Raw genomic sequence first — 24,377 nt, 5'->3', positions numbered from 1 at the left:
CTACTAATCTATACTCAAGTATCTTATCTGAAGTAAGTAAAGTAACAGCTTATACCTGATTCAAGCTTTTCCATTATAGATATGTCATCGTAATCGAACGTCAGCGATTTTAATATTAAACCATGATCAACGCAATACAGGAGCAAACAATTGTAAACAAAATGAATGACTTCATCAAGCTGATAATTGTACTAAGATTCGTTTCAGGTGAAATACTAAATTAACGTAAGCATCTGGCATCATTTACCTGCACAATCTAACAACATAATTCATTAATTTAGTACATTCTCAGCTATCAAGAAGAACAGATATGAATAAATGTAAAATAACACAAACCGGAATCGAATACGCCGGTGACATTTCCCACACAGAATCTGGAGCTAAATGTCAGGAATGGGGATCATTAGATCAGAGTACACACGTAAGTCAATGAAAATACCGAACACCGATCACTAATAAACGAAATAATCGATAAAATAATCCATTTAATTAATTAAAATAACACGAATCCGGTATTCGAACAATCCAAACGAACAAAAATGACAAACTGACCGGAATTGACGCGATTCAAGGACATTTCTCCATTGTCCTTGTACGAGTTCAGGGTCGCCATTTTGTAAATATTTACATTTCACTGCGTCCTTCACCCCCCTGCGTTTGGTTCAGGTTCATGATCCGTTCGATGATAAGGATTTTCCAGAAGGGAAGATATCTGGAGCAAAAAATTTCTGTCGAAATGTAAAAGGGAAATTTCAAAATCCTTGGTGTTACACAGTAAATAAAGAGTTGAACGATGAAATTTGTAACATCCCATTATGCAATTTCGGTGAGTGAGACTTTCCATATCTCAATTCCAGTTTCATTTCCGGTCACTCTTATCATTCATTCGTGTTTCCAGATTGCAGACGTACGTTGATCGGTGCAGAATACGGTGGACAAGTGAGTGTCAGTCTGAATGGTCGTCAGTGTCAAAAATGGTCTGAAAAAACATACCGAAAATACTTGAGAAAGATTAACTCAACTGTCACCGATGACAGACTCTTGTTGGACGAGAAATTCCCAGAATTATCGAGGAAAAAGGCTTCGAATTATTGCCGGAATCCTACGATGGATCCCAATGGACCTTGGTGCTTGGTGGAAGATGATTTCTTGAAGACAGACAAGTATGAAAAAGAATACTGCGACGTGGAGCTGTGCTATGATACCGGTGAGATTGTATATGTTTTCAATCAGCATCTTTGTAATTCCTATAACGAAAACCTACGTTTTTTATTCTAGATTGTACCGCTGGAACGAATCGATTCACCGAAGAGGACACCTATAGTCATTTTCATTCTATCAACGCGAGTGATTCTTCACTGACATTCTCTATATCGCTTTGGAATACCGATTTTGCGAACAGTACGTTTCGAATTGGCTTCAGTGTTTATCCACTTCCGGTAACTGCGCGGAAATTAGCTGATATGGATAACGGAATCGAGGTCTTGATTAGTAAACATGGTCTTGGATTTATTGAAAAAACAGGAAAAGTTACGTCTTATTACTATATCCTTGTAAAATGCAGTGATGAGTGGATGGCGATTGTAATAATGAGTATTTTTATTCCTATTTTTGCAGAAAGTCCATTGGAAAGACGTCCATAACTTGTTATCTAGTCATGAAAAAAAATCGTTCAGAGTGGAATGGGATTCTACGAATAATCGCATTTCGGTCGAAATTGCTCAATTTTTGTCATTCGATGTCCCTTATTATTCCCGAATCCCTAACAAAATACTCACAATAAATAAGGGACAATTCAAATATTACAGTATAATCGGCGACCCTGCTCTATGGGATTTACCATGTTACTCGAGTAAATTATTGAAATTATATTATGTTCGTAACGAATCAGTCTTTACCTATCATTTCGAGATATTTTAGAATGTCGAGAAGAAATCACCATCGGTCCTGATTGTAATTTTCATCGCAAACTGAACAAAATCGAAGATAATTATCTGGCGTCGTTCGTTGTGCGATCCGATCAAACAATCTATATCGAATTACGAGATAGTCCGAATTCAAAATTTCCTTATTTAAAGGTTGGTTTTTCGTAAAAAAATTTTGAATCATAGACGATTGGTATATTTACAAGATGAAATAAAAATGACAATTCTAGATTGAAATATTCGGTGCGCAGAATAGAACATTTATAGGATTGTACTTGAAGAATGATTCGGCTCCACAACCCATAAAGTGTGGTACTTTTAGCTCTATTTTATCGTATTGGTCTTGGACTCAATTTAGACTAAGGTAGGTAATGTATAAACTCATCACCGATATAGTTTCAGTTCGTCATTTTTTCTATTTTTCTTCATAGTTCAACTGGAGATACTTTACAATTGGTACGAGTACATCCTTCTCTATCGGCCGAAACGATTTGTACATACGAAGACGTGTTTGTAGCGAATGCAAAATGGTTCAGTATTTGTTCAAAGGGTACTGCTCATTGGATGTTTGAATGTGACAGATTGGGTACCTATTCAATTAAGCAGCAAATCGCTTCAGTTTGGTCCTCTAAGCTTAATACGTTAGATGATCTGAATTTTCATTTACAGATATACTTCCTCTTCCTAAAAACGAACTACCGGAATGTGTGGTTCAGAAAAAAGGAGAAACGTACAAAGGAAGTATGAATGTTGCTGCATCTGGACAACCTTGTTTCCCTTGGATTTACGATGAGTTGGATAAGGTTATAGCGAATGGTGATGTTTCTGCGATTGAATTTGTTCGCAATAATCTTATATTTGATGTTATTTTCATCGGTATAGTACACTGCTGAATTTCATTTCGGTTCATCGAATAAAAGAGAAATTGTTAATTATTGTAGAAATTTAATTGGCGACGATGATGGGCCATTTTGCTACGTAGCAGATGTGGATAAATTACCCGAGTTATCTCTGAAAAAAGAATACTGTAATATTAGATTCTGTCCGATATCTCGTGAGTAATAATCTGACGTAATGTAGCTAACTAATTGAAATATACTTAATACCAGCTTATTACTACAAATATTTTTGATTATTGAACAGAATGCAAAGTAACTGGTTTTGGATCAGATTACGTTGGTGATTTGCACACTACTCGAACAAACAGAATTTGTGAAAACTGGTCGGTTCATCAGGCAACGATTACTCAAATGCTACAAAATAATTCTATCGCGAATAATAAAACAATCGTGGTAAATATTATATGTATTAGAATAGACTAAATAGTTGAGTTGTAACAAACCACGTTGAAAAATTCATTCGTTTGTAGAATCTGCAGAAGAATTACTGTCGTAACCCGAATAACGGTTCGTTTGGTCCATGGTGTTATACAACAGATAAAAACATGCCAATAGATTTATGCTATATTCGTGATTGCTCACATAATGGTCAGTTGATTTTAAATTATGAATTATAGGTACCATCTGCAGACGAAATTATGATTTGTATATTTGGTTTCACTTCCTATTAGACGCATTTACTGTAATCAATATGGGAACCGAATCGAACTCCAGAATTTATATGCGTCCTGAATGGGTTACCGAAGAATTTAATTTCTTTTTGAGGTCTTGGGATCCTCACACATTTGTTGGTGTAGCTTTAAAAATATCATTCGACGATGCTGCTGATTATTTCGTCGTTGAAATAGGAGCAGAAAATTCTACCAAAGTGAAACTTTCACACGTTGATGAAAATGGTAGGTATACTGTAGCTGTTAATTTGGTTCGAATTTCATCGAATCGTTGATAAATAGGTAGGTATTATAGTTTTCATGGTTCAATTTTCAGGCAGTGTCACAGTCCTTAAAGAAAGTATAATTGCTAAACTCATTCCTACGGGATACTGGCAAGGATTTTGGTTGGGTTTACCACCCAACGATATAGAAATCGGATACTATGACAGCTCAAATGCTATATTTTCTTATTGGGCGAATGCTCAAGATTCTGGAATGTCGAAGAAGTATTCTAGATATGTATCGTTTTCAAATCTCGGAAATTATGCTGTAGGAATAAATTTTCAAGAAAATTGTAAGTACTTTAACCTATTCTGACCAGTTTCATGATAAATTATCGTTGGTACTTACGTGATGAAAATGAACTATTTTGGTGTTGTTTTTTTTTCAGATTGTTTAATCCATCAAGTGTGTGCAGATTTTCAAAGTGGTATTTATCCGTTTAATTTTGGTAATTCGGTTGCGGGTACGCCTTCGAAGATGTCATTTTATCTGAGAAATGATCGAAATCATTCGAAGGGTAATACCGAAATATTATAGATTGAGTATTTAATTGGAAAACTCTTTTCACTTTACAGCTGAGTTTACATTAATGTTACCTACCTTATCTTTAGGTCACGCGTTGATTACATTTTTTGGAGAAAGTGAAGTTGATTTCATGAGCGTCATGATAAATAACACTCATATGTTACTGCAAGACGAAAATAACTTGGTATTAAATCACATTTATTTCAAGGGAACGCTTCTGAGCGAATCTTGGATCTTTCTGACAATTAGGTAGGTGGGTATACCTTCGTCAAACTCACAATTTTAAATTTTAAAACCAAATTCGGAGTTCCTTTTCAGCTACACCGAAACCTACATCAATGTACAGACAAACTTGGACGTTGAACTAAGTTGGCATTCGTCTAACAAGAGACTCTTGAGACTGTACTATTTCTCAATTACAGCTCACGATACAACGATTTCGTGGCTGTCGAATTGTGAACCTCCTTGTACGTATGATTTGCTACTTTTCCCCTCATCTACGAACGAGTATAGGTTTGTGATGTAACATTTTCTCGCAGTGGAACATGAAAATATCACTGATGGTGGTTGGACTAACTGGAGCACTTGGACTTGTAACGTTAGGTGCGGTGGTGGATTAGGTCACCGTACACGAAGCTGCACTAATCCTGAACCTGACTTTAGAGGTAAATCGTGTATAGGAGGATATTACGACGAGGGCGAATGTAATAAATTTGAATGTGGCTGTATTAATCCAGGTGACTCATAAGTTCCTTTCAAATTCAAATCTCAATATTGCATTAGGTAGGTATTAACGAAATTATTTCGTTTTTAAAGTAACTTACGAGCAAATTAATTCGACATTGGAAAGTCAAGCTTTGAACAGAGAAGCCAACTCGGGACAAGATGTAACTTTTCAATGCGAGAGAAGCGTTGTAAAAGATATAAAACAAGATTCACCTGGTTCATATTTTCGTTGGTTAAAAAATGGATATAAAATGAACAACGAGAAATTCAAATTCGGCGATACAGAACAATTAGAGGAAACTGATCTCAGTAGGTTTCAAATACAAAACGCTGATGATTTATTCAGTCGATCTGATTCAACTTGGACTTATTTTTTTGCAATATTTTCAGAGCTCAGAAAAGTGACCGAAGAGGATACGGGAATTTACATGTGTGTTATATATCCTGATTGCGCAGCGCCGAATAATGTAACCTTTGTACCTGTTACGATCGTGGCCTTTGTTGTAAATTCCGATCGAGTTCACGATGCTCGAGAAACTACAAATTATCAAATAAAGTGTAAAGGACTGATATTGTCTTTCATCTACGTTGAACTTTCTCAATTCTGGGAATTGGACAATGAACTGATGATTGACTACACTATTAGACCTTTGGATGAGGTAGATATTTTCAAATTTTACTCCAAAGTCCACAGATATCTACGTGTTTTAGTTGACCTTTGATTTCTACGATAGGTGGATATGGATTTCATATCGGAAGTCGAACCTTCTCACGCTGGTGTTTGGACATGCAAAGTAACGCAAAATAGACTGAAATTAACCTGGACTACGAACAGATTTCGATTAAACGGTTTGTAAAAAAAAAAAGTCGTAGCAGTCTGCCGCTACGTAATAGCCAAATTTTTGTGCCAGAAACATTGAGGGCTCTTGAACTACTCGCACCCTCGATTCGCTCCTGTGCTTCGCCTGTGTTCACCCCCTTGGGCATCGCCCGACTCTCTCCTTCATCCTTTAAAAAATATGGTAGCAAACCTGTCTTAACCCTGAAACAGGTCAAATGAGGTTGGAAGGTTGAAACTGGCAAAAGGCACTTTGGATACATCCTCTCATTGTACTGTGGAAATTTGGACCCTCTAGGTCAATTTGGAGGGGCTGTGGGATTTCCTAAACGTTGTTAAAAAGTCGAAAAACATGGAAAATAGCCCAAAATTTTACTTTTTTGACTCCAATGAGGGGTCAAATGGGGTTGGAAGGTTGAAACATGCAAAAGGCACTTCTGGCTTCTGGTACATCCTTCCATTGTACTGTGAAAATTTGGACCCTCTAGGTCAATTTGGAGGGGCTGTAAGGTATCTGAAAAATGGAAAAACACATAAAATAGACCAAAAATCCACTTTTTTTGACCCTGGAGAGAGGTCAAACAAGGTTGGAAGGTTGAAACCTGCAGTAATCACTCATGGGGCACCCTCCCATTGTATGCTGAAAAGTTTGGACCTTCTAGATCAATTTTAGGGGTGAGGGGGTCAAAAACTGGGGTCAAATGTGGTTTTTTCCACCTTAATCTGAGTGGAGATGGCCTAGGAAGCTGAAATTTGGATATGTTGATAACAATGGGAGTACTGACCAATGGTATGATTTTGGACCCTTTTCATGCATTTGGGGTCATATTATGCCCCTCCAAAAAAATGACCTTTTTCTAAAAATGGGGTTGGAAGGTTGAAACATGCAAAAGACACTTGGGGTACATCCTCCCATTGTACGGTGAGAATTTAGACCCTCTAGGTCAATTTGGAGGGGCTGTAGGCTACCTAAAAATTGAAAAACACCTAAAATAGACCAAAAATTCACTTTTTGACCCTGGAGAGAGGTCAAATAGGGTTGGAAGGTTGAAACCTGCAGTAATCACTCATGGGGCACCCTTCCATTGTATGCTGAAAGTTTGGACCTTCTAGATCAATTGTAGGGGAGAGGGGGTCAAAAACTGGGGGCAAATGTGGTTTTTTCCACCTTAATTGGAGTGGGGATGACCTAGGAAGCTGAAATTTGGATATGTTGATCACAATGGGAGTACTGATCAATGGTATGATTTTGGACCCTTTTCATCCATTTGGGGTCATATTATGCCCCTCCAAAAAAATGACCTTTTTGTAAAAATGGGGTTGGAAGGTTGAAACATGCAAAAGACAATTGGGGTACATCCTCCCATTGTACGGTGAGAATTTAGACCCTCTAGGTCAATTTGGAGGGGCTTTAGGCTATTTGAATAATTGAAAAACCCCTTAAAATAAATAGACCAAAAATTTTCTGTTTGACCCTGGAGAGAGGTCAAATAGGGTTGGAAGGTTGAAACCTGCATACTCATGGGGAACCCTCCCATTGTATGCTGAAAATTTGGACCTTCTAGATCAATTTTAGGGGTGAGGGGGTCAAATGTGGTTTTTCACACCTGAAACGGGGTGGGGATGACCTAGAAAGCTGAAATTTGGATATGTTGATCACAATGGGGGTACTGACTTATGGTATGATTTTGGACCCTTTTCGTTCGTTTGGGGTCATATTATGCCCCTCCAAAAAAATGACCTTTTTGTAATTTTCAATTTTGACCCTTCAAACTGCGGGGGTAAATTTTAGGTCCTAAAAGAACCCCATTCCCCAAGTTTGAGTTGATTTGACCAATTAGAGCAGATTCCAGGTCATAAAATGTAAAAATGGCCATTGTGCTGATTGCTGAAACTTATAAATATCTATATGAATACATGTACCTAGTACCTTGTGGTGCCCGGGTCTTTTATGGTAATTGTGGTGCCCACGTACATAGAGGATCACATATATGATAAAGGTGTTTTGGAGCAGTTTAGTTTTTTGGGGGTTTTTAGTCATAGTGGTGCCCGTTATAATAAACTTGGTACTTGTGGTGCCCGCCTCAAAAAACTTTTCACCTTAGAGTGCATTTCATCAGATTCTACATAGTTTTATATAAAAAGACCTTGTGGTGCCCGTTTTGGGCACCACAAGCCTAAAACCTGGCACCACAATGACTACATATACTTGAAACAGGCACCACAATGACCAAGTTTAAATCTATATATAAAAACTGACACACCGGGAATCGTCTAGTTTGAGCTCAAAACGTCGAGAACTGTCAAAATTTTTCACCCCCGACCTTTTTATCCAAAGTTGGGCCTACCGCAATAGCCATCATTTTTTACAAAAATTTGGCTAAGAACCATACTAAAATTATTTTCTTATTTTATTAAATTGATTATAAAATATCACATAAAAAACATGATATAAAATAATACTTGAGCTGAAAACATTTTGTAACAAACAATAACGAGTTCGTTAAATATTTTTACATTTTGTACATTGACTTGACAGTTATCGATCCGCCATCATTGTGGGCATACTTGACCACAGAAGATGCACCAAGTATTTTGTTTTATGGATGGAATTACACATTAGTAGCCATATTTCTTTGGACTGTCGTCATATTGGAAATTGCAGGCGTAGGTTACGTCGCTTATTGGTACTGGACGTAAGTAATTTTAATTTTAATGAACATATTTTTAAAAATCAGAAACGTACATACGTTTTTTCTTCTTTTAGAACGAGACAAGAACTTTTAGGATTGACGAATACGTAATTACTCCAGACAGCTATGTACAAAGCGATCCTATGAACCTTCACGTGTGCTGATTTATGTAGATGGTACGGTAGTTTGTGAGATAGGTCATTGCGAATGCGGGATGGTGCTCCAGAAATGCCAGACTGAAAGTAAACAGTGATTTTAATATTCTAGCATGATAAATGCACTTTGATAATAAACAGTTTGATTTTACCTCTTGTTTTTCTAATTTATTCTGGTCGTCTATCCTGGTTAGAATTTCGGTTCACTATCGGCTCATTTCCACGACATTTTCGTCGTAAATTAATCAAATAGAAAAATTCCACATTATGATTGATTGACGTCATAACACGAGGAAAAATTCCAATCATTGATCAAATGTCAGATAAATAACACTGACATAGTTACCAACCAAGAACTGACTCACAGGATTTGAACTCAGATACCAATTTTCCAAGTGTGTCTGATTGCCTACTTCATCACCCAACGCTTCATTTCTTTTTAGATCCAGATTGAATTTTGAATTTTCAAAAATGAACAAAAAAAATCACCTTTGGACAAGTTTTCAAACTCCTAACTTTCGTTTAAAAAAAAAAACAGACGATTATAGCCGTAAATTACACAGGCGATCGTACAAAAATCATTTTAATTCATAAATGCCATTACAATTAGCTAAACCTCACGACATACGCGCACACAAACATACGTCCCCAAGAACAACATAATTTCTATGATACAATAGCGACCAAAAAAAATAATAAAATAAAAGAAAAAAAAAACATTAAAAATTCATCACAGTATTACAAGAAAGAAAAAAAAAAGGAAAAGAATTCATAAAATTCGGTTCGCAGGACCGAAAAATTAAAAAAGAAACTAGAATATCCTAATAATCTGTCGCTATCAAAAAAGAAAACTCTAAATCGAATAAGAACGCTGAATTCGAAATTATTGAAACAGCAATAAAAATTTCATCTTGTAATCGCATTTTTTTTTTAAACCTACAAAATTGTCTTCAAAAAAAAATTTATACCTTAAAAACAAAGAAACATAAAACAGTACGAGAGCTGCCTTACAGTATATCTAACAAAAAGAAAAAAAATAGGTAATTAATATTATTATACGTAAAAAATACGAGAAAAAAATGTAAGAACATTTATACATTATACACAATGAGCGATGATTCTCAAAAAAAAAAGGAAAAAAAAGGAAAAATACTCAGAATATACAAAATAACCTATGAACTACAGGAAAAAAGGTAATACGCTTAAACAAATATCGATGAGATAAATTGTGAAGTCTTCAATAAAAATTACGATTTAGAGAACTTTGCACTTGGAACGATACATCCGTAAACGATTTAAAAAATACGATTTTTAAAAAAATAGACAGGAATATGTCACATTAGCCGTCTGCTTTCGGAGGAGTAAACCAGCCTGCAAAACGATACAGATATCGAATAAATGTTTCTGATAATAAGGTAACCGAAGGGTTTTTTTCGATAGGCCTATGCCTAAACTTACCACTCTTTTCGTGTATCTGTACCAGCGAATTGAATGACTGTTGAGCTCGGGCCAAACTATTCTGTAATGCGATAAAAACACGAATTAGTTTCAAAATACATATTCGCTTCGAAGAAGATGAAGAATAAAACAGAATATAAACATACCTGATTGGATAATTTAGTTGACCCGAATTGAATCCTGGCTTTTCCTTTAACCAAAGTGGCAGCAATTTGAATAATGACAGCCTCTACCGTATAGGCGGAACTCCAGCCTTGCTGAGTCAATAATTCCATACAGATGGCTCCTCCGATTAGGACGTAGCCGCCAGAAATGATAGGATCGACGACTCGGACGAATGGAGGTGTGAAAGGGAATGTATCTTTGAACGTCATATTTAATAAAATCGAGTCTTTTCCTTCTTTTTCCTTCAGTACCATTAGATCCTTATGGAGGGGCGAATCTGCATCCACGTTTATTAGACGAACATTCCATTCGTATAAACTGTCGCCGACTAATTCGATACTGTAGACACCTAGAGCGAGAGAGAGAAAAAAACACTCGGTTAGTGTAAATTATACGAAAAATGATCACAGTGAACGAGAAGTATACCTCTCTTGAACGTTTCAGAATTGTAAATATCCCGTAATTCTTTCATTAAACGATTGTTTGCTTGAACCGATCCGGTGATAGCACCTTTCATGTGATCTCTTCTTTGTTTATTCTTCAACCTTTCTAATATTTCAATGTATTCCGTTTTCATATCTTCGTTCTGCGTATTAAACAAAAAAAAAAAAAAAACACCAATTACGATTATGTAAACAGCTGATCGACGTGTACGTAGGGTTTGATTGTGATCAAAATGACGCATAATTTGTTACCTTATTCTTATTATTCGCCAGGTCTAAATCCTCGGTAGCTAAGGGTATATCTTCTTCTAAATCGTCGTCGTCGTCGTCGTCTTCGTCATCTTCATCGACAGCCTGCTGTTTGTTTTTCTCGTTCATCAAACAAAACTGCTGATTTATACCCAAACGAAGGCTATCTAAATTGGTCGGCACGTCAACTTGGTATATACGACATAACTCTTTCAATAATATGATAACTTGATTTATGATCTGTACAATAACACGTGCGTAAAACAATTAAACGAGTTCGTTGTAGGTTTCATCATTTTTGGATTAGGATAACTACTGGACGTACGTGATTATCTAGTCCGGTGGTGTTAGTGAGAGTTTGGACAGCGTTAGTGACTCGTATATCTTCCGTATCAGCAAACCATACCGGAGGCGTGGAAGGATAGGTTTCCTGATAATTCGATTGAAAAGAAACCATGTACATTGCGAAATACAATAGAAACAATGTAATATAGATTGTGAAATACTTACTGTTATATTGGCGTTGATTTCGTAGGTTTTACCAGGATTACAGACAAACCTGCAGGAGAGCTCGTCGACGGTGGCGAAATGTATTTGGAAACGCTCATGACTTTTCGGAAATACTGATTCTAGAATCTTTATTTCTTCTTTTAAGGTGTTTAAACACGCCATTTAAAATGGGAGTATTGTATCGCACGTAGATGTTGAGCCGTGCAAACAGACCAGCTACAAGTTTTGCCTGCGATCGAAACCTAACGTAATCACGCTATATGTACTTTTTTTTCATTATTTTTATAGAAATTTTACACCAGAACACTTAACGCACACGATTTTAGTCCTTTGTTCACCAAAATTATGAGCAAAATTACTGAAAAAGTCAATCAACCACCTACTTTTTTTGTTAATCGTAGTTTCAATAGAAAACTGGATAGAGCCATAGCAGGAAATGCGCATCGATGTGACGCGTCATCAAATCGAAACGACGAAACGTCGAACGAAAACAAAAGGTTTGTTCGTTTTTAACCAGGTTTCTTACCCGGGTAAGGTTAAATCCAGAGACCTGTTATAGGTCTTTGGTTAAATCAGGGGTAAAAAGTGGAGAGCGGAGTAAGGAGAGTAAGGAAAGTGTAGACCCGGTTAGACCGAGTAATAAAAACGAACAAACCTAAAGATGACGTAATTTCTTATCAATTTTCATTATCACACATTTTTGTGACAGATTTTTTTTGCAAAATGAATCGAAAAAATTTAAATAATTAATTTTAATTAATTCGTAATGTAATTATAATTTTCGTTCATCCGCTCAAATGTATTTTGTTACCGTTTTTATTCCATGATGTACATTTTGGATTCGGCTTCACAGGAACAAGAAGACGAAAAAATGATCACCGCCGTAAGACGTATCAACACCATAAATCGAATTATTTTGAGGAAATCTCATTTGAAAAATTTTGTTAATCAAGATAAAATTGTACTGAACAACACCTGTAGTATGTTTTGTAGACACGAAGGAACAGCAGCAGGTAAATTCAGGAGAAAATCCACCTTCATGTGCAACTTCATTGTAACACAATATTTTTCAATTTTTCCAGGAAAAGTTAAAATTGGGGATGTAGAAAAAATTATCAAAAATCCTACTCGTCCCGAATACGTTCCAGTGAACTATCGTGAGCAATATCATCATTCGAAATATGTATTACATGTATTTGAAAAATATGTAGTCATGCCTCGTGTAAACTGACCTGTTGCAGTTAGCAAAGATTTAACCCAAAGTATACTATCTGATTTGAAATGGATGTTACAAAAAGACGAATTGAAGCAAGATATGTTCCTCATTGGCCAGCCAGGATCGTGGAGGAGACAATTAGTCATGGCTTATTTACAATTAACCCAACAAGAGGTCGAATTCGTCTCATTATCGCGAGATACCACCGAAGCTGATCTCAAGCAAAGGAGAGAGATCATCAAAGGATCGGCAGAATACATAAATCAAGTATATCTCGACCTAAAAAATACTTTCACAATTTCCTTTGGAATAAAAAACCAACTAATACGTTTTGTTTTGTTTATAGAGTGCTGTTCGAGCAGCCATAGAAGGTCGAATTTTAGTCCTGGAAGGTATAGAAAAAGCAGAAAGAAATGTATTACCGGTATTAAATAATTTATTGGAAAACCGTGAAATGCATTTAGAAGATGGTAGATTCCTAATCGCACCGGACAATTACGATAAATTATTCAAAGTAAATATATCACTCTTGTTCGAGTACGCCGAATGAAGAAACTAGCTCGTGATTGTATTTTTATAGGAACATGGTGAAGAGTATTTGAAAAAATGGAATTTAATCAGAGTTCACGACGATTTTCGTGTCATAGCTCTTGGTCTTCCGGTACCCAACTACCCTGGTAATCCTTTAGATCCTCCATTACGATCTAGATTCCAATGTAGAGATATAAATGCGCCTCCTTATCAAGTAAGCTCTATTGAAATTCATCAAGTAACCGAACAGTTGATATTTTACAGCTGCTGGTAGAATTTACTGTGTTTGAACGATTCTGACGTTATCTCGGTTGTATTTTATTACGAGGTAAATTTTTAAACATTGTTTCAAATCCTTTTCACTTTCTCAAGTTACAGCATTGAATTTTAATTGTGGAAATTTTTATTAAACCATGATTTAAGGTTGTGAAAATTTTCGTCATTCAATTTTTGAAGTCTGATCAGGGAGGTATCCCAAATGGCGAAAAATGTTAGAATTGAACGAAGCTAAACAGAAATAGCATGTAAAAATATATCACTTACTAAAATTTCAGACGTTGAAGTGAATTTTTCGATTTTTGGTGAATTTTTGAAAATCAAATTTGGGCTAAAAATAGCAAATAATCAAAATTTCCTCAAATTGGCCTGAAAAGCTGAAATTTGGCATGAAGATTTTGAGAGAATCCTTGATGTGAAGTTTGTGGCTTTTCAAATTTTCGACCTTATTTATTCCTATCCCTTTCCAGTTTCCAAGTCCAAAAAAGTGAATTTTTGCATTTTTTGGACGAATTTTCATTTTGTGCCATCGCTGCAGCCAGCCCCTCTCAAATTGGTTCATGAGACTGAAATTTCTCTGGTTCATTCGAAGGATTTCCTAAACGAGCATTTTGAGATTTCAGATTTCTCAATCCCTCCCTTCTTCTCTCCAGCTACTAAAAGGTGTGCTTTTTTCAACTTGAAATCAAACTGTGACTGTCAGAATCGTTCAATTTTCAAACGTCGAATTCAATTTAGACACGAAGGCTTTAATTAAACACCTGAATTAATTTTACAAATATTTTACCAATTCCAGGAAATGAAAATATTGCTCCAATCAGCCTACCCAAGCTGCCCTTCCAATAAACTAGAGCAGCTTTTATCTTGCGGATACGCTTTGGTGACTCAGGAATCAAAAATCATAGGATTACCCGACTTCCCCATCGATAATTGTCGTTACATTGCCAGATTATTGGAGGTAGATCCATCAATCGATGTTGCAGATCTCTTCACACGTTTATACCCGTACAAAAGCATTCTCCTCAAAGAAGGCCAATCTGCCGTATCCAATATATTGAAATCTTTTAAAGTTCAATCGATCAATGATCTTAGTGATTTGAGGATAGTTGATAAGAAAACTATCGACGTGGATAAAGCTGTGATATATTTGAATAATAATTCCGTAATCGAGGTGAGTTTATCTTCAAAGAATAGGAATAGAGGGGGAAGAAAATTTAAATTACGATTAATTGATCGATTTTGTCTTCATTTCTTTAGCTTAGAACTGGTCAAAACCTTCGGCCAGTTAACCAGAGTGAATTTGTAGACTTGCCTTATCATAGTCATCAGCTGGCCAACTTGATGAGGACTCATGCTGTAGGAGATTTCTGTGTAGTTGGACCATCTGGTTGTGGCAAATCTATCATCGTGAGAAAATTCGCTGAAATGTTGAATTACCAAATTGAACCTGTGATATTATACCAAGTAAGTTGACGATCAGAAGCCCCAAGCTGTTAATTTGGATACTTGATTGATTGATTTGGTTTATGAAGGATATGACCTCGAGGGACCTGATCCAGCAACGAGAAACGATGCCAAATGGTGATACTGTCTGGCGTAACTCTCCTCTAGTGAATGCTGCTCTGGAAGGAAAATTGGCCATCCTAGACGGTATCCACAGAGTCCACACTTCTACTTTAGCTGTTCTGAATAGGTCAGTTTTAAACCTCGAACAATTCAAAATATTCTAATCTATTTGTAATTACTGACTGTGTAGATTATTTTTGAATTTTCAGATTAATCAACGATAGAGAGCTTCAGTTACATGACGGTCAAAGACTGCTCAGGCACGATAGATACGATGAATTGGCTTCGATTCATGGAGAAGATTACCTCAAAGAGAATGGAATTCACAGGATTCATCCTTCTTTCAGAATTATCGCTTTGGCTGAGAAACCAGGAGGGTATAATTTACAATGGATGACCGCTGAGATAGTGAATTTCTTCATATTTCACGAAATTCGTGCCTTGAATCCGCCCGAAGAGTTACAATTGATCGAGGCTTTGGTGAGTGTGAAATTCCCCTTTCCCTACTCATTTTGCGAACCCCTGAAAGCAATTGCAAAAACTCTAATTATTAATTCGTTTGTTGGTAGAATGGTCAATGCGATCCAGTAATTAAAAGCTTGCTGGATGTCGTACAAAAACTAAGATCATCGCCGGATCCGGCTCTCTCAGCTTTATCAGCCTCCTTATCCACTCGACAATTGCTCAGAATCGCCAAACGGTTTTCCAAGTTTTCTTCTCGCGATATTTTCGAAACCATTCAACGAGCTTGTTTAGCCAAGTAAATTAATCTCAATTAGAAAACTAAAATTCAGGCTTAAAAATATTACAAAAAATACTCAATTGTTTTATTTTTTTCTTCAGATTCTTACCACCGTTGACTAGGCAAGCTTTAGATACAGCTTTGTTCAAAGCAGGAGTTCACCCTCTTCCTACAACTTTTCCCGATCCTAAAGAGTGTAAAATTCAGGACCAGAATGTTGTTATTGGAGATACAATAGTGCCTCGTTATCAGACAAATGATTCGGCTAAAGTGCCCAATGTGCTTTTTTATGATTTACCTCAAGTAATTATCGCATTTTATTCATCGAAACTAGAACAGAAATATTTTTCAGTTCGAAAATTCGTTCAATGATTCCAAATTGAAACATATTTTCAGCATACCGAATTACTGGAACAATTATTACAAGACTTCTCTATCAACGAACACCTACTTTTAGTTGGAAATCAAGGTGTTGGTAAAAATAAGCTGACTGATAAATTACTACAGATGTTGAATCGGCCTCGAGAATACATCCAGTTGCATAGGTAACTCTCCTACATCATCTTTATTTCCAAGTAATGGATTTTTACTAACGGAAATTATTACAGAGATACGACAGTTCAGTCTTTAACGATGCAACCGATGATTCTCGATGGTAAAGTCTGGTACGATGATTCTCCTCTAGTGAAAGCTGTTCAAAGAGGTCATGTTCTGGTCGTCGATGAAGCTGACAAAGCTCCAACTCACGTTACTTGTATTTTAAAAGTAAATGCAGTCCTCGATTTGAGTCCTTCGTGTAATCAGTGTTTGTATATTTATATTAAAAACGAGTAATATTTCACAGACGTTGATAGAATCTGGTGAAATGATCTTATCCGATGGAAGACGTATCGTACCAGCCAACTCTTCGTACCCGGATGATCCAAAAATCTTGAGGATGCATCCAGATTTTCGTATGATTGTTTTGGCGAACAGGCCTGGATTCCCATTCCTTGGAAATAATTTATTTGCTGCTCTAGGTAACCGGATTCTGCCTTATGCTCATGAATATGTGGGCCAAGTTCTGGAGACCGGTGTATTATTCATTTTGAAATAAATTTTCCCCAGGTGACTTATTCAGCTGCCATATTATCGATAATCCGAAACCAGAATCTGAAATTCAACTACTCCAGCAGTATGGTCCTGATGTGAACGTAGATATTATTCGTAGAATTGTGAATGCCTTTGGAGAACTAAGGGAATTAGCTGATAAAGGAATGGTTTCGTATCCTTATTCGACTCGTGAAGCGGTTAATATTGTTAAACATTTACAAGTAAGTTCACTCACTCCTTGATAGTTGATAAATGATTATATCGAGTAAGAAATGAGTAATCTGTATCGACTGTTTTACTTTGCAGGCTTTTCCAAACGATTCGATAACCGAAGCTATTAGTAACGTATTCGATTTCGATAGATATAGTTCGGATATGAGAGAAATCCTCCAACGAGTCTTGAACGATCATAGAATACCCGTTCAACTCGTTGGTATCAGGAAAAAAACAGGTTAATAATTATTTTCTTTCATTCATCTCATTACAAAAACACTACTTTAGGTTTCAAATTCTCATTAAATTATGTTCTGCATTTTGATAGCTGAAGATTTGCAGCTAACCGTGGAACGAAACAGCGGTCTGGATGTGTCAGGTCCCAAACATGGTAAAACCGATGAAAAAAACGACCCTCATGTTGGTGGAAACACTTGGGCTGGCGGTACTGGAGGTCGAGATACCGCTGGACTCGGTGGTAAAGGAGGTCCATACAGATTAGATGCAGGACACACGGTTCATCAAGTAAAAATCACACATCTATTTTCTAATTCGTTCGAACTCTGAAGTAATTTTGATCGTATTCGTTCGAACGTAGCTTAGTGATGCAGAAAAGGAAGCTGTACCCGAACATATCAAAAAAGCTGCTCGAGAAATGGGCCAAAAAGCATTTAAAGAACGACTAAAAGAGATTCAAATGAGCGAATATGATGCAAAAGTGTACAATGAGTTTTCCATTCCAGTTCAGAAACAGGTAATCTGATTTCAGTAAAGAAGAATTTGATCGTGATGAACTGATGATAACAATGCTGACAAATATTTTTTATTTCGTAGGTTCAAGCTTTACGAGTGATCTTGAGTAATTTACAAGCTAAATCGAAAGAAAGACAATGGACGAGACATCAAACCTCCGGAGAATTAGACGATGCTAAACTAGTCGAAGGTTTGTTCGGTTATTACAACTCTATTAGTTCATTGTAGGCGTACATTACTCTGTAATTAATTCTCATTAGGTATAACCGGTGAAAGAACCATTTACCGAAGACGAACCGATGTCGAACCAGAACTAGGAGCTCCTCAGATCAAACCTAAACGTCTTAGATTAGTCGTAGACGTATCCGGTAGCATGTATCGATTTAACGGTTACGATGGTCGATTAGATCGCGAAATGGAAGCTGTTATCTTAGTATTGGAAGCTCTTCAAGGACACGAATCCAGAATCCAATACGATATAGTTGGTCATTCTGGCGAAGCTTACAATATTACGTTTGTATCGAAGAAAAATCCTCCTTCGGATAATAAACAGAGGTTGGATGTTATCAAAGTAAGCTCGAACGAAATTGAAAAGCATAAATGAAGTTTGGTTTAGTGTTTAATAATCGATGCGATAATAATTTTTATTTTCTTTAGACGATGCATGCTCATGCTCAGTTCTGCATGTCCGGTGATAACACATTGGAAGCTATTGAAGACGCTGTTAAAAGACTGGAAAAAGAAAAGGAAGAATTCGACGAAGGAATAGTTATCGTTTTATCAGATGCTAATCTATCTCGATATGGAATTCCGCCTAGAAATTTAGCTAAAGCGTTACAATCTAGTGATACTGTTAGCGCCTATGCCATATTTATTGGATCTTTAGGCGATCAGGCTGTGAAGTAAGTAATATTTATTTTTAGATTCTGTCAACAGTTGTTTTCTCAGATCGATTTATTTTCATAATAATACGATTCTCGAAGGATAATTTCAATTTTAGAAATCAATCATAACGTTCGAGTGATTTAGAATTCTAAAACAGTTCTCGAAGGCATTTCTGTCGTAGTCTCTTTATCTTCGATCGTCAATCTTCCATGTGATCGAAATAATTGCCGAATTCTCACCTCTTATCAGTTTGTTTTTCACATCTGAGGGCATCTAATCTTTTGCAAAATGATTTTTGAGACAATTTTTTTGATCGAAAAAGAGAAACGTTCGAAAAAAATCGAATTTAGCTGCTAAGCTCGAATGGTTTATTTTTTTGAGTCGAAACCTTAAAAATTCCATAGGTCATTGAACTTTTCGGTTCTAGTTCTTCGTATCTCCCGCATCTTACGACCACACCAAACGTCTGTTTCTTCAACTCGTTCATCGTTTAAATCACCTGTCCTATTATTTCAATCAACCTTTCCCAATTAAAAGAAACACGATCCAATTAAGACGGCATCAAACAACTAATTTATTTCAGTCTCTGAATACATTTTCAAATAACAAATTACACACGACAAAGAATAAAATAAGAGAAGTAATTCGTACGCTTAAAAAACTTGTGTTTTATTTTCAGATTAACAAACGCTCTTCCAGCAGGCCGAGGATTCGTATGCATGAATTTAGAAGATATTCCACAAATTATCCAACAAATATTTACATCTTCGCTGCTACGAACAAATAAATAAAGTTTAACTTGACAAAAATAAAAAAAATTCTCTAGGAAAAAAAATTCAAAAAAAATAACGGTTGGGTGATTTCATTGTTATTGTTTTCTACATTAAATAATTAAATACATAAGTTTCGTTACCAAAACTGTACACTTTTATTTCGTTGACTAGTCAATTCAATAGCAATAATTTAAAAAATTCGTACTAATAAATTACGAATTAAAATAAAACCTGGCCACGAGTTCAAAACAATGTTTAAGTTTAAAACATTCATCGTACGAAATATATCAGACAAGAAAGTAATTCCTTTTTTGGAATAATTTTCGTTACGTTTTTAACAAAATTTATACTAAATAATCGAAACACGAAAATGAAAAAGAAATAGTAATTCCGCGATAAAAAAAAAATGAAAATAATACAATCATATCACAAGAGACTTAAGATTTTTTCCGTATAGAAATTGGCACAGATGGTGGTTCCAAACGATAAATTTATTCATCGACTACGAGCTTCTCTTTTGAGCTAAAAATACCGTATGTTGACCACCGCTCGCGACTTTGATTATTTTATAATCCTGTATTTGTTTTCCGGTGATGAGTTTGGGCTCGTAGACGTCGTCTTCGGTATCGTTTCCTACTTGGTAGTTTGTACCAAAACCCCAACCGTAGGCTTCTCCTGAAATAGAATACGTTTAGTTAGAAATCCAGTCTAAATACGATATATTCGAGTGGATGGTTTTTAAAAATACCTTCTGATGTAACTGCAAATGATACAGAGCTTCCGCAACATATCGAAATAACTTTTTTCTTTTCCAAACTAGGTATAATAGTTGGTTCCTTGATGATATCGTCACTTTCTTCTCCTAGACCTAATCTACCGTAATCTTTTCGTCCCAATACGTACGTTTTCCCTGTAAAGATATCGGATTTAGAAAGACCATCGTACTAACATCTCAACACGTGGTATTACTCACCTCTATTATCTAAAGCTAGAGTATGATGTTGACCACCGCATATCGATACCCATGTTCTAGCAGCTGAGAACGCTTTGCTAACTTCAGGCCACGTATAAACCTCGAAATCGCTTAATCCTGAAACACATACCTCGTTTTAATTAACCAGCTCTCGTTTTTCATCGAAAATCAACTCATAACTCACCTAATTGAAAATAATTATTCAAGCCAAAGGAGTAAATATCGCTGGTATGGTGTTCTTTAGCGAACGAATGCCAACTACCGGTCCATATCTCATCGAATTTCGTCTTTGGATGAGGTATCAGGCCAGGATTCAATAAATTACCTGAAAAATACCTTCGATGAGTGTTTTGTCTCGTAAAAATACGTTATTTTCACACCGAAGACGTACCTAATCCACGTCTCGAGCCACGATCAGCAAATCTAACAGATATTCTACCAAGTTGACCTTGTTCAGCGCATCCTGAACTGTACAACGATCCGTTTGTGGATAATATGAGCAAATGATCGGTACCAGAAGCGATTTTAGCAGCGTTATTCATAATTAGCGTAGGTACTTTTTGCTTTCCATCCGACGTCAAACCCATTACACCGTGAGAATCCTTCAAAAAATCCATACATAACGTCAAAAGAACATCACAGAAACGTAGAAAACATCATAGATTACTTACACGAAACGATCCCCAAGCGTAAACTTTACCAGATTCGGTAAGAGCGGCTGAATGCGAATCTCCGGCCGTCACCTGGACGACTTTTTCTTCTATACTAACTTCGCCAGGAATTGCTTCGGTTTCAGAAGTAGTTTCACGACCAAGAGCGAAATCATCGTTGCATCCCCAGCTGTAAACCTAATCAACATATTCCGATCAGTATTTCAAAGCGTTAGAAAATATTTCAGTTCACATTGTACGACTTACTCGGCCATTTCGATCGATACACAAAGTGTGCATTCCACCAGCACATATATCGACTATATCGGTCAACTGTTTAACTATCGTTGGTTTTTTCCGTTCCGATTCATCTTCTCCAATGCCTAATTGACCGACATCATTCTGACCGCAAGTGAAAACACTTCCTGGACTGAGTGTTTCCAAAGTATTCGGCTTCAACGTTAAACCTGTAACGATCTTTCCTGTAAGGCATTCAGTACGTGTTATTTTATAGAATAAATAAATCAAACGAGTACACACCGGTAAGAGAATGTTTCTTAGATGAAATTGTATTCGCATTAACTGAACTTTTTCTCTTGGTTGTTGATTTTCTCGAAGACATGATGACTGTTGAAATTCCGTTGGAAGTTGGATCAACGCGAACACCTCTAACGATGATGAAGTTTGAGCTGCTGATGATACGTTGAAGGCTGAATGTGTGAGTCCACTGGACACGTAATACACTAAAAATATAATAATTCAGAAATTTAAAGAATTAATTAACGTTTCGCCGGCGTTTTTATCTCAGAAAATGGGAAAAATAAAAAATTAATGAATAATGATAAATCACGTTATTTTAAAATGCAACTGTTGAATTCAGTGTTGCCAGTCAGTGTTGCCGTAGGATTAAAATTATGAAGTGTTTTCGATGCGAATTAATTTTTTAAAAAATTTTCTCGAATCGTTTCGTAAGTAATTTTCATTTAAAAAATTTAAAATACGTGAAAATTTATAGTTCAATGCAGTTCAGAACAAGTACAATGCCTTTCTCAAGTTCATTATGGAAAACTTTAAACTTTTCAATATACCAAGTCGAGATCAAGTGTTTTTTCCATCAGCTTTATCCTGTTTAGATCGATGATTAATGCAACGATTGATCTGGATCATTGCATCATTTTCACTCTGGTACCATAGCAACAATTTCACGAGATGTGCAATAAAATACTGCCAGAATGACCTCGTAATGTGTACAGACTAGACTACGAAAGTCCAGCATCCAACTCTCAAGATCAGATCGAACATCTTTGCCTCCAATAAAAAAAATCATCACTACATTAAACAAGATATATTTAACGAGATTAGTTCGTTCTTACGTATCAACTCATAATCATAATGTCATCGTATAAAACTTATTCACTTATCATCAACAATTCAATCCTTATTATTAAAATTATCACAAAATCTAATCTTCTTAACCATGTAGTTGTTATCCTGTAACAAAAATATCACATCCGCATTAATAATCGAATTTTCAAAACGAAATTCAACATAAAAAACTAACGATGAATACCTCCAGATTTCGACGACATCTTTTCCGTATCACTTTACGATTAATCGGTTTCGAAACTTTGATATTTTCCACATCCACGATGATTTGTTCGCAATCTTTCTCCAACTGAAGCATGGCATCGTCTATATTGTTCCTTTCTGCATCCTCAGAAAGTAATTTAATCCTCTTCGAACAGTTTTCATTTCGTTCATTATCATTTTCGCTACAAAAAAATACAAAAACACAATAATATTAGTTCTTTAGCCAAGTTGTAAGGCATCAACAGTGTTATTTTGAAACTTTAATACTCACTCGTTTGACAAAGATAACTCGTCTAGATTAATTTCAACGTTGGTATCGTTCGATTTAGATTGTGATTTCGTTTCTTTCCTTCTTTGGGGTAAAGGAACGGCTACTTTTTTGAAAACTTCCACCAACTCGACTTTGGATAAATGAGATGGAATTTCAATGCTCAGCTGAAAAGAAAACACATCAAAATTCGAGCACAATAAAAGTAACCAACAAAACTGAAATTTAACGAAATACATATATAAATGAGAAATTACCGATTCTAGAATCTGACGAAGTTCCTCAGCAGGTAACAAATCTGGATGTAGTATTTTATTCAACTCCATTTCTGTCTTCAATCATTTGGAACACCAGATCTATGTGTTTGAAAAATTGAAGCTTTCTGCGGTGATTTTTGCATTATAGAGACCTTCAAAGCTCAAAGTTATGAGCCTGAAGAGTGGAAGATGTATTTTTTAGAAATTTTTCGATGAAATTATCAGAAATTAATTTAAAATTGAATGAAATGAAATGAAAATGAAAATGTTTCTGAATTTTGTTGTGAATTTGTTTGTTATCAATATTTGTTGAGTTATCAAACATCTGATCGAATGTAAACAAACGCTAAAAATCGACACTAGCGCTAGTGTCGTAGTACTTGAATTTTAAATTTTAAATTTAATTTATTATTTTATTTTATTTTAAATTTAATTATTTTTATTTTATTTTATATTTTATTTTCTATATTTCAAGTTAAAATTAAACGTTAAAGAAACCCAAAACCGATTGAGTTTTTTGATCCCAAAACGAATGTTTGAAAATTCATAATCATAACTGACCATCGTCCATTTTAAAAAAAATTGATTTATGAATGATTATCTTCTTGAAAAAATATGTTGATCCTGATCCATAATAAAACTGAGAATTGAGATGGAAATCAAGTCAACTCCCTGCATGAAAATTTCGAAATGATTTTCACAGTTTTCGCTCATTCTGGATCTTCTAGTGATTTTTCAAAAACTTTGAACAGCATTTTAATGAAAACTGGGGAGTGCTGGTCAAAAAAAACCTCAAGGTGTCCGCTTGGAAATCGAGCTAAATATGGATAAACTCGTAAATAGGTCGAGACCAAACCACACCTCAATTCTAGATCCTCAAATTGATTTCAAAGTTTTCTGGAAGCTCTATAATGACTGAAAAAAAAAAACAAAAAAAAAACAGTAAAACTCGATTTTGTATTTGCAGAGTTGATAGTAAGTCTAAGTAGTTTCAAGATCAAGAATACATTTTATCATTTTGCTAAATTTACCTACACGTGTGAGATGGCGACATTTTATGACCTGTCGTCT

The 24,377-nt window shown here is 35.8% G+C and overlaps 5 protein-coding genes across 8 annotated transcripts; 2 read left to right on the top strand and 3 right to left on the bottom strand.

The window, feature by feature from the left end:
* Window positions 1-68: 68 nt before the first annotated feature.
* On the top strand, window positions 69-8,847 carry LOC135846445 (uncharacterized). Its single transcript, XM_065365540.1, has 24 exons — window positions 69-207; window positions 282-421; window positions 667-826; window positions 899-1,207; window positions 1,279-1,529; window positions 1,618-1,852; window positions 1,921-2,078; window positions 2,156-2,289; window positions 2,357-2,511; window positions 2,595-2,728; window positions 2,808-2,979; window positions 3,069-3,217; window positions 3,295-3,412; window positions 3,496-3,720; window positions 3,812-4,051; window positions 4,148-4,276; window positions 4,371-4,533; window positions 4,603-4,751; window positions 4,824-5,021; window positions 5,101-5,319; window positions 5,401-5,669; window positions 5,745-5,859; window positions 8,388-8,544; window positions 8,616-8,847. Exons 1-24 carry the CDS (start codon window positions 123-125, stop codon window positions 8,650-8,652), a joined length of 4,101 nt encoding a protein of 1,366 aa, XP_065221612.1. The 5' UTR covers window positions 69-122; the 3' UTR covers window positions 8,653-8,847.
* Window positions 8,848-9,262: 415 nt separating this feature from the next.
* LOC135846453 (ubiquitin-conjugating enzyme E2 Q2) lies at window positions 9,263-11,917 on the bottom strand. The gene is made up of 7 exons (XM_065365550.1): window positions 11,522-11,917; window positions 11,337-11,441; window positions 11,015-11,251; window positions 10,746-10,905; window positions 10,301-10,668; window positions 10,155-10,215; window positions 9,263-10,067 (listed from the first exon to the last, which is right to left on the bottom strand). The coding sequence occupies exons 1-7, from the start codon at window positions 11,681-11,683 to the stop codon at window positions 10,036-10,038; spliced, it is 1,125 nt and encodes a 374-aa protein (XP_065221622.1). The 5' UTR covers window positions 11,684-11,917; the 3' UTR covers window positions 9,263-10,035.
* Window positions 11,918-12,025: 108 nt separating this feature from the next.
* Window positions 12,026-19,713, top strand: c12.2 (von Willebrand factor A domain-containing protein c12.2). 2 transcript variants are annotated; one of them, XM_065365538.1, is made up of 23 exons: window positions 12,026-12,289; window positions 12,375-12,534; window positions 12,604-12,678; window positions 12,763-13,004; window positions 13,084-13,251; window positions 13,318-13,482; window positions 14,341-14,715; window positions 14,802-15,008; window positions 15,077-15,237; window positions 15,320-15,590; window positions 15,680-15,870; window positions 15,954-16,155; window positions 16,249-16,397; window positions 16,461-16,617; window positions 16,697-16,871; window positions 16,960-17,165; window positions 17,251-17,395; window positions 17,486-17,682; window positions 17,756-17,911; window positions 17,992-18,100; window positions 18,171-18,481; window positions 18,568-18,812; window positions 19,475-19,713. In XM_065365538.1, the coding sequence occupies exons 2-23, from the start codon at window positions 12,393-12,395 to the stop codon at window positions 19,584-19,586; spliced, it is 4,161 nt and encodes a 1,386-aa protein (XP_065221610.1). In that variant the 5' UTR covers window positions 12,026-12,289; window positions 12,375-12,392; the 3' UTR covers window positions 19,587-19,713. The 2 variants fall into 2 exon arrangements, with proteins under 2 accessions (XP_065221610.1, XP_065221609.1); XM_065365537.1 differs by having other exon boundaries at window positions 12,208-12,534.
* On the bottom strand, window positions 19,346-22,067 carry LOC135846447 (regulator of chromosome condensation-like). 3 transcript variants are annotated; one of them, XM_065365542.1, is made up of 8 exons: window positions 21,732-22,067; window positions 21,459-21,673; window positions 21,213-21,389; window positions 20,933-21,143; window positions 20,726-20,866; window positions 20,542-20,658; window positions 20,317-20,478; window positions 19,346-20,243 (listed from the first exon to the last, which is right to left on the bottom strand). In XM_065365542.1, exons 1-8 carry the CDS (start codon window positions 21,811-21,813, stop codon window positions 20,071-20,073), a joined length of 1,278 nt encoding a protein of 425 aa, XP_065221614.1. In that variant the 5' UTR covers window positions 21,814-22,067; the 3' UTR covers window positions 19,346-20,070. The 3 variants fall into 3 exon arrangements, with proteins under 3 accessions (XP_065221614.1, XP_065221615.1, XP_065221616.1); XM_065365543.1 differs by having other exon boundaries at window positions 21,459-21,658; window positions 21,732-22,066; XM_065365544.1 differs by having other exon boundaries at window positions 21,780-22,066.
* Window positions 22,068-22,521: 454 nt separating this feature from the next.
* LOC135846454 (uncharacterized) lies at window positions 22,522-23,623 on the bottom strand. Its single transcript, XM_065365552.1, has 4 exons — window positions 23,307-23,623; window positions 23,053-23,216; window positions 22,762-22,963; window positions 22,522-22,682 (listed from the first exon to the last, which is right to left on the bottom strand). Exons 1-4 carry the CDS (start codon window positions 23,373-23,375, stop codon window positions 22,623-22,625), a joined length of 495 nt encoding a protein of 164 aa, XP_065221624.1. The 5' UTR covers window positions 23,376-23,623; the 3' UTR covers window positions 22,522-22,622.
* Between the last annotated feature and the right edge of the window lie 754 nt (window positions 23,624-24,377).

Source organism: Planococcus citri, chromosome 5 (assembly GCF_950023065.1).
Source record: "Planococcus citri chromosome 5, ihPlaCitr1.1, whole genome shotgun sequence".
In the NCBI taxonomy this organism is placed as follows: Eukaryota; Metazoa; Arthropoda; class Insecta; order Hemiptera; family Pseudococcidae; genus Planococcus; species Planococcus citri.
Note: the sequence above shows the minus strand (reverse complement) of the source record. Positions and strands in the feature narration are given on the sequence as shown.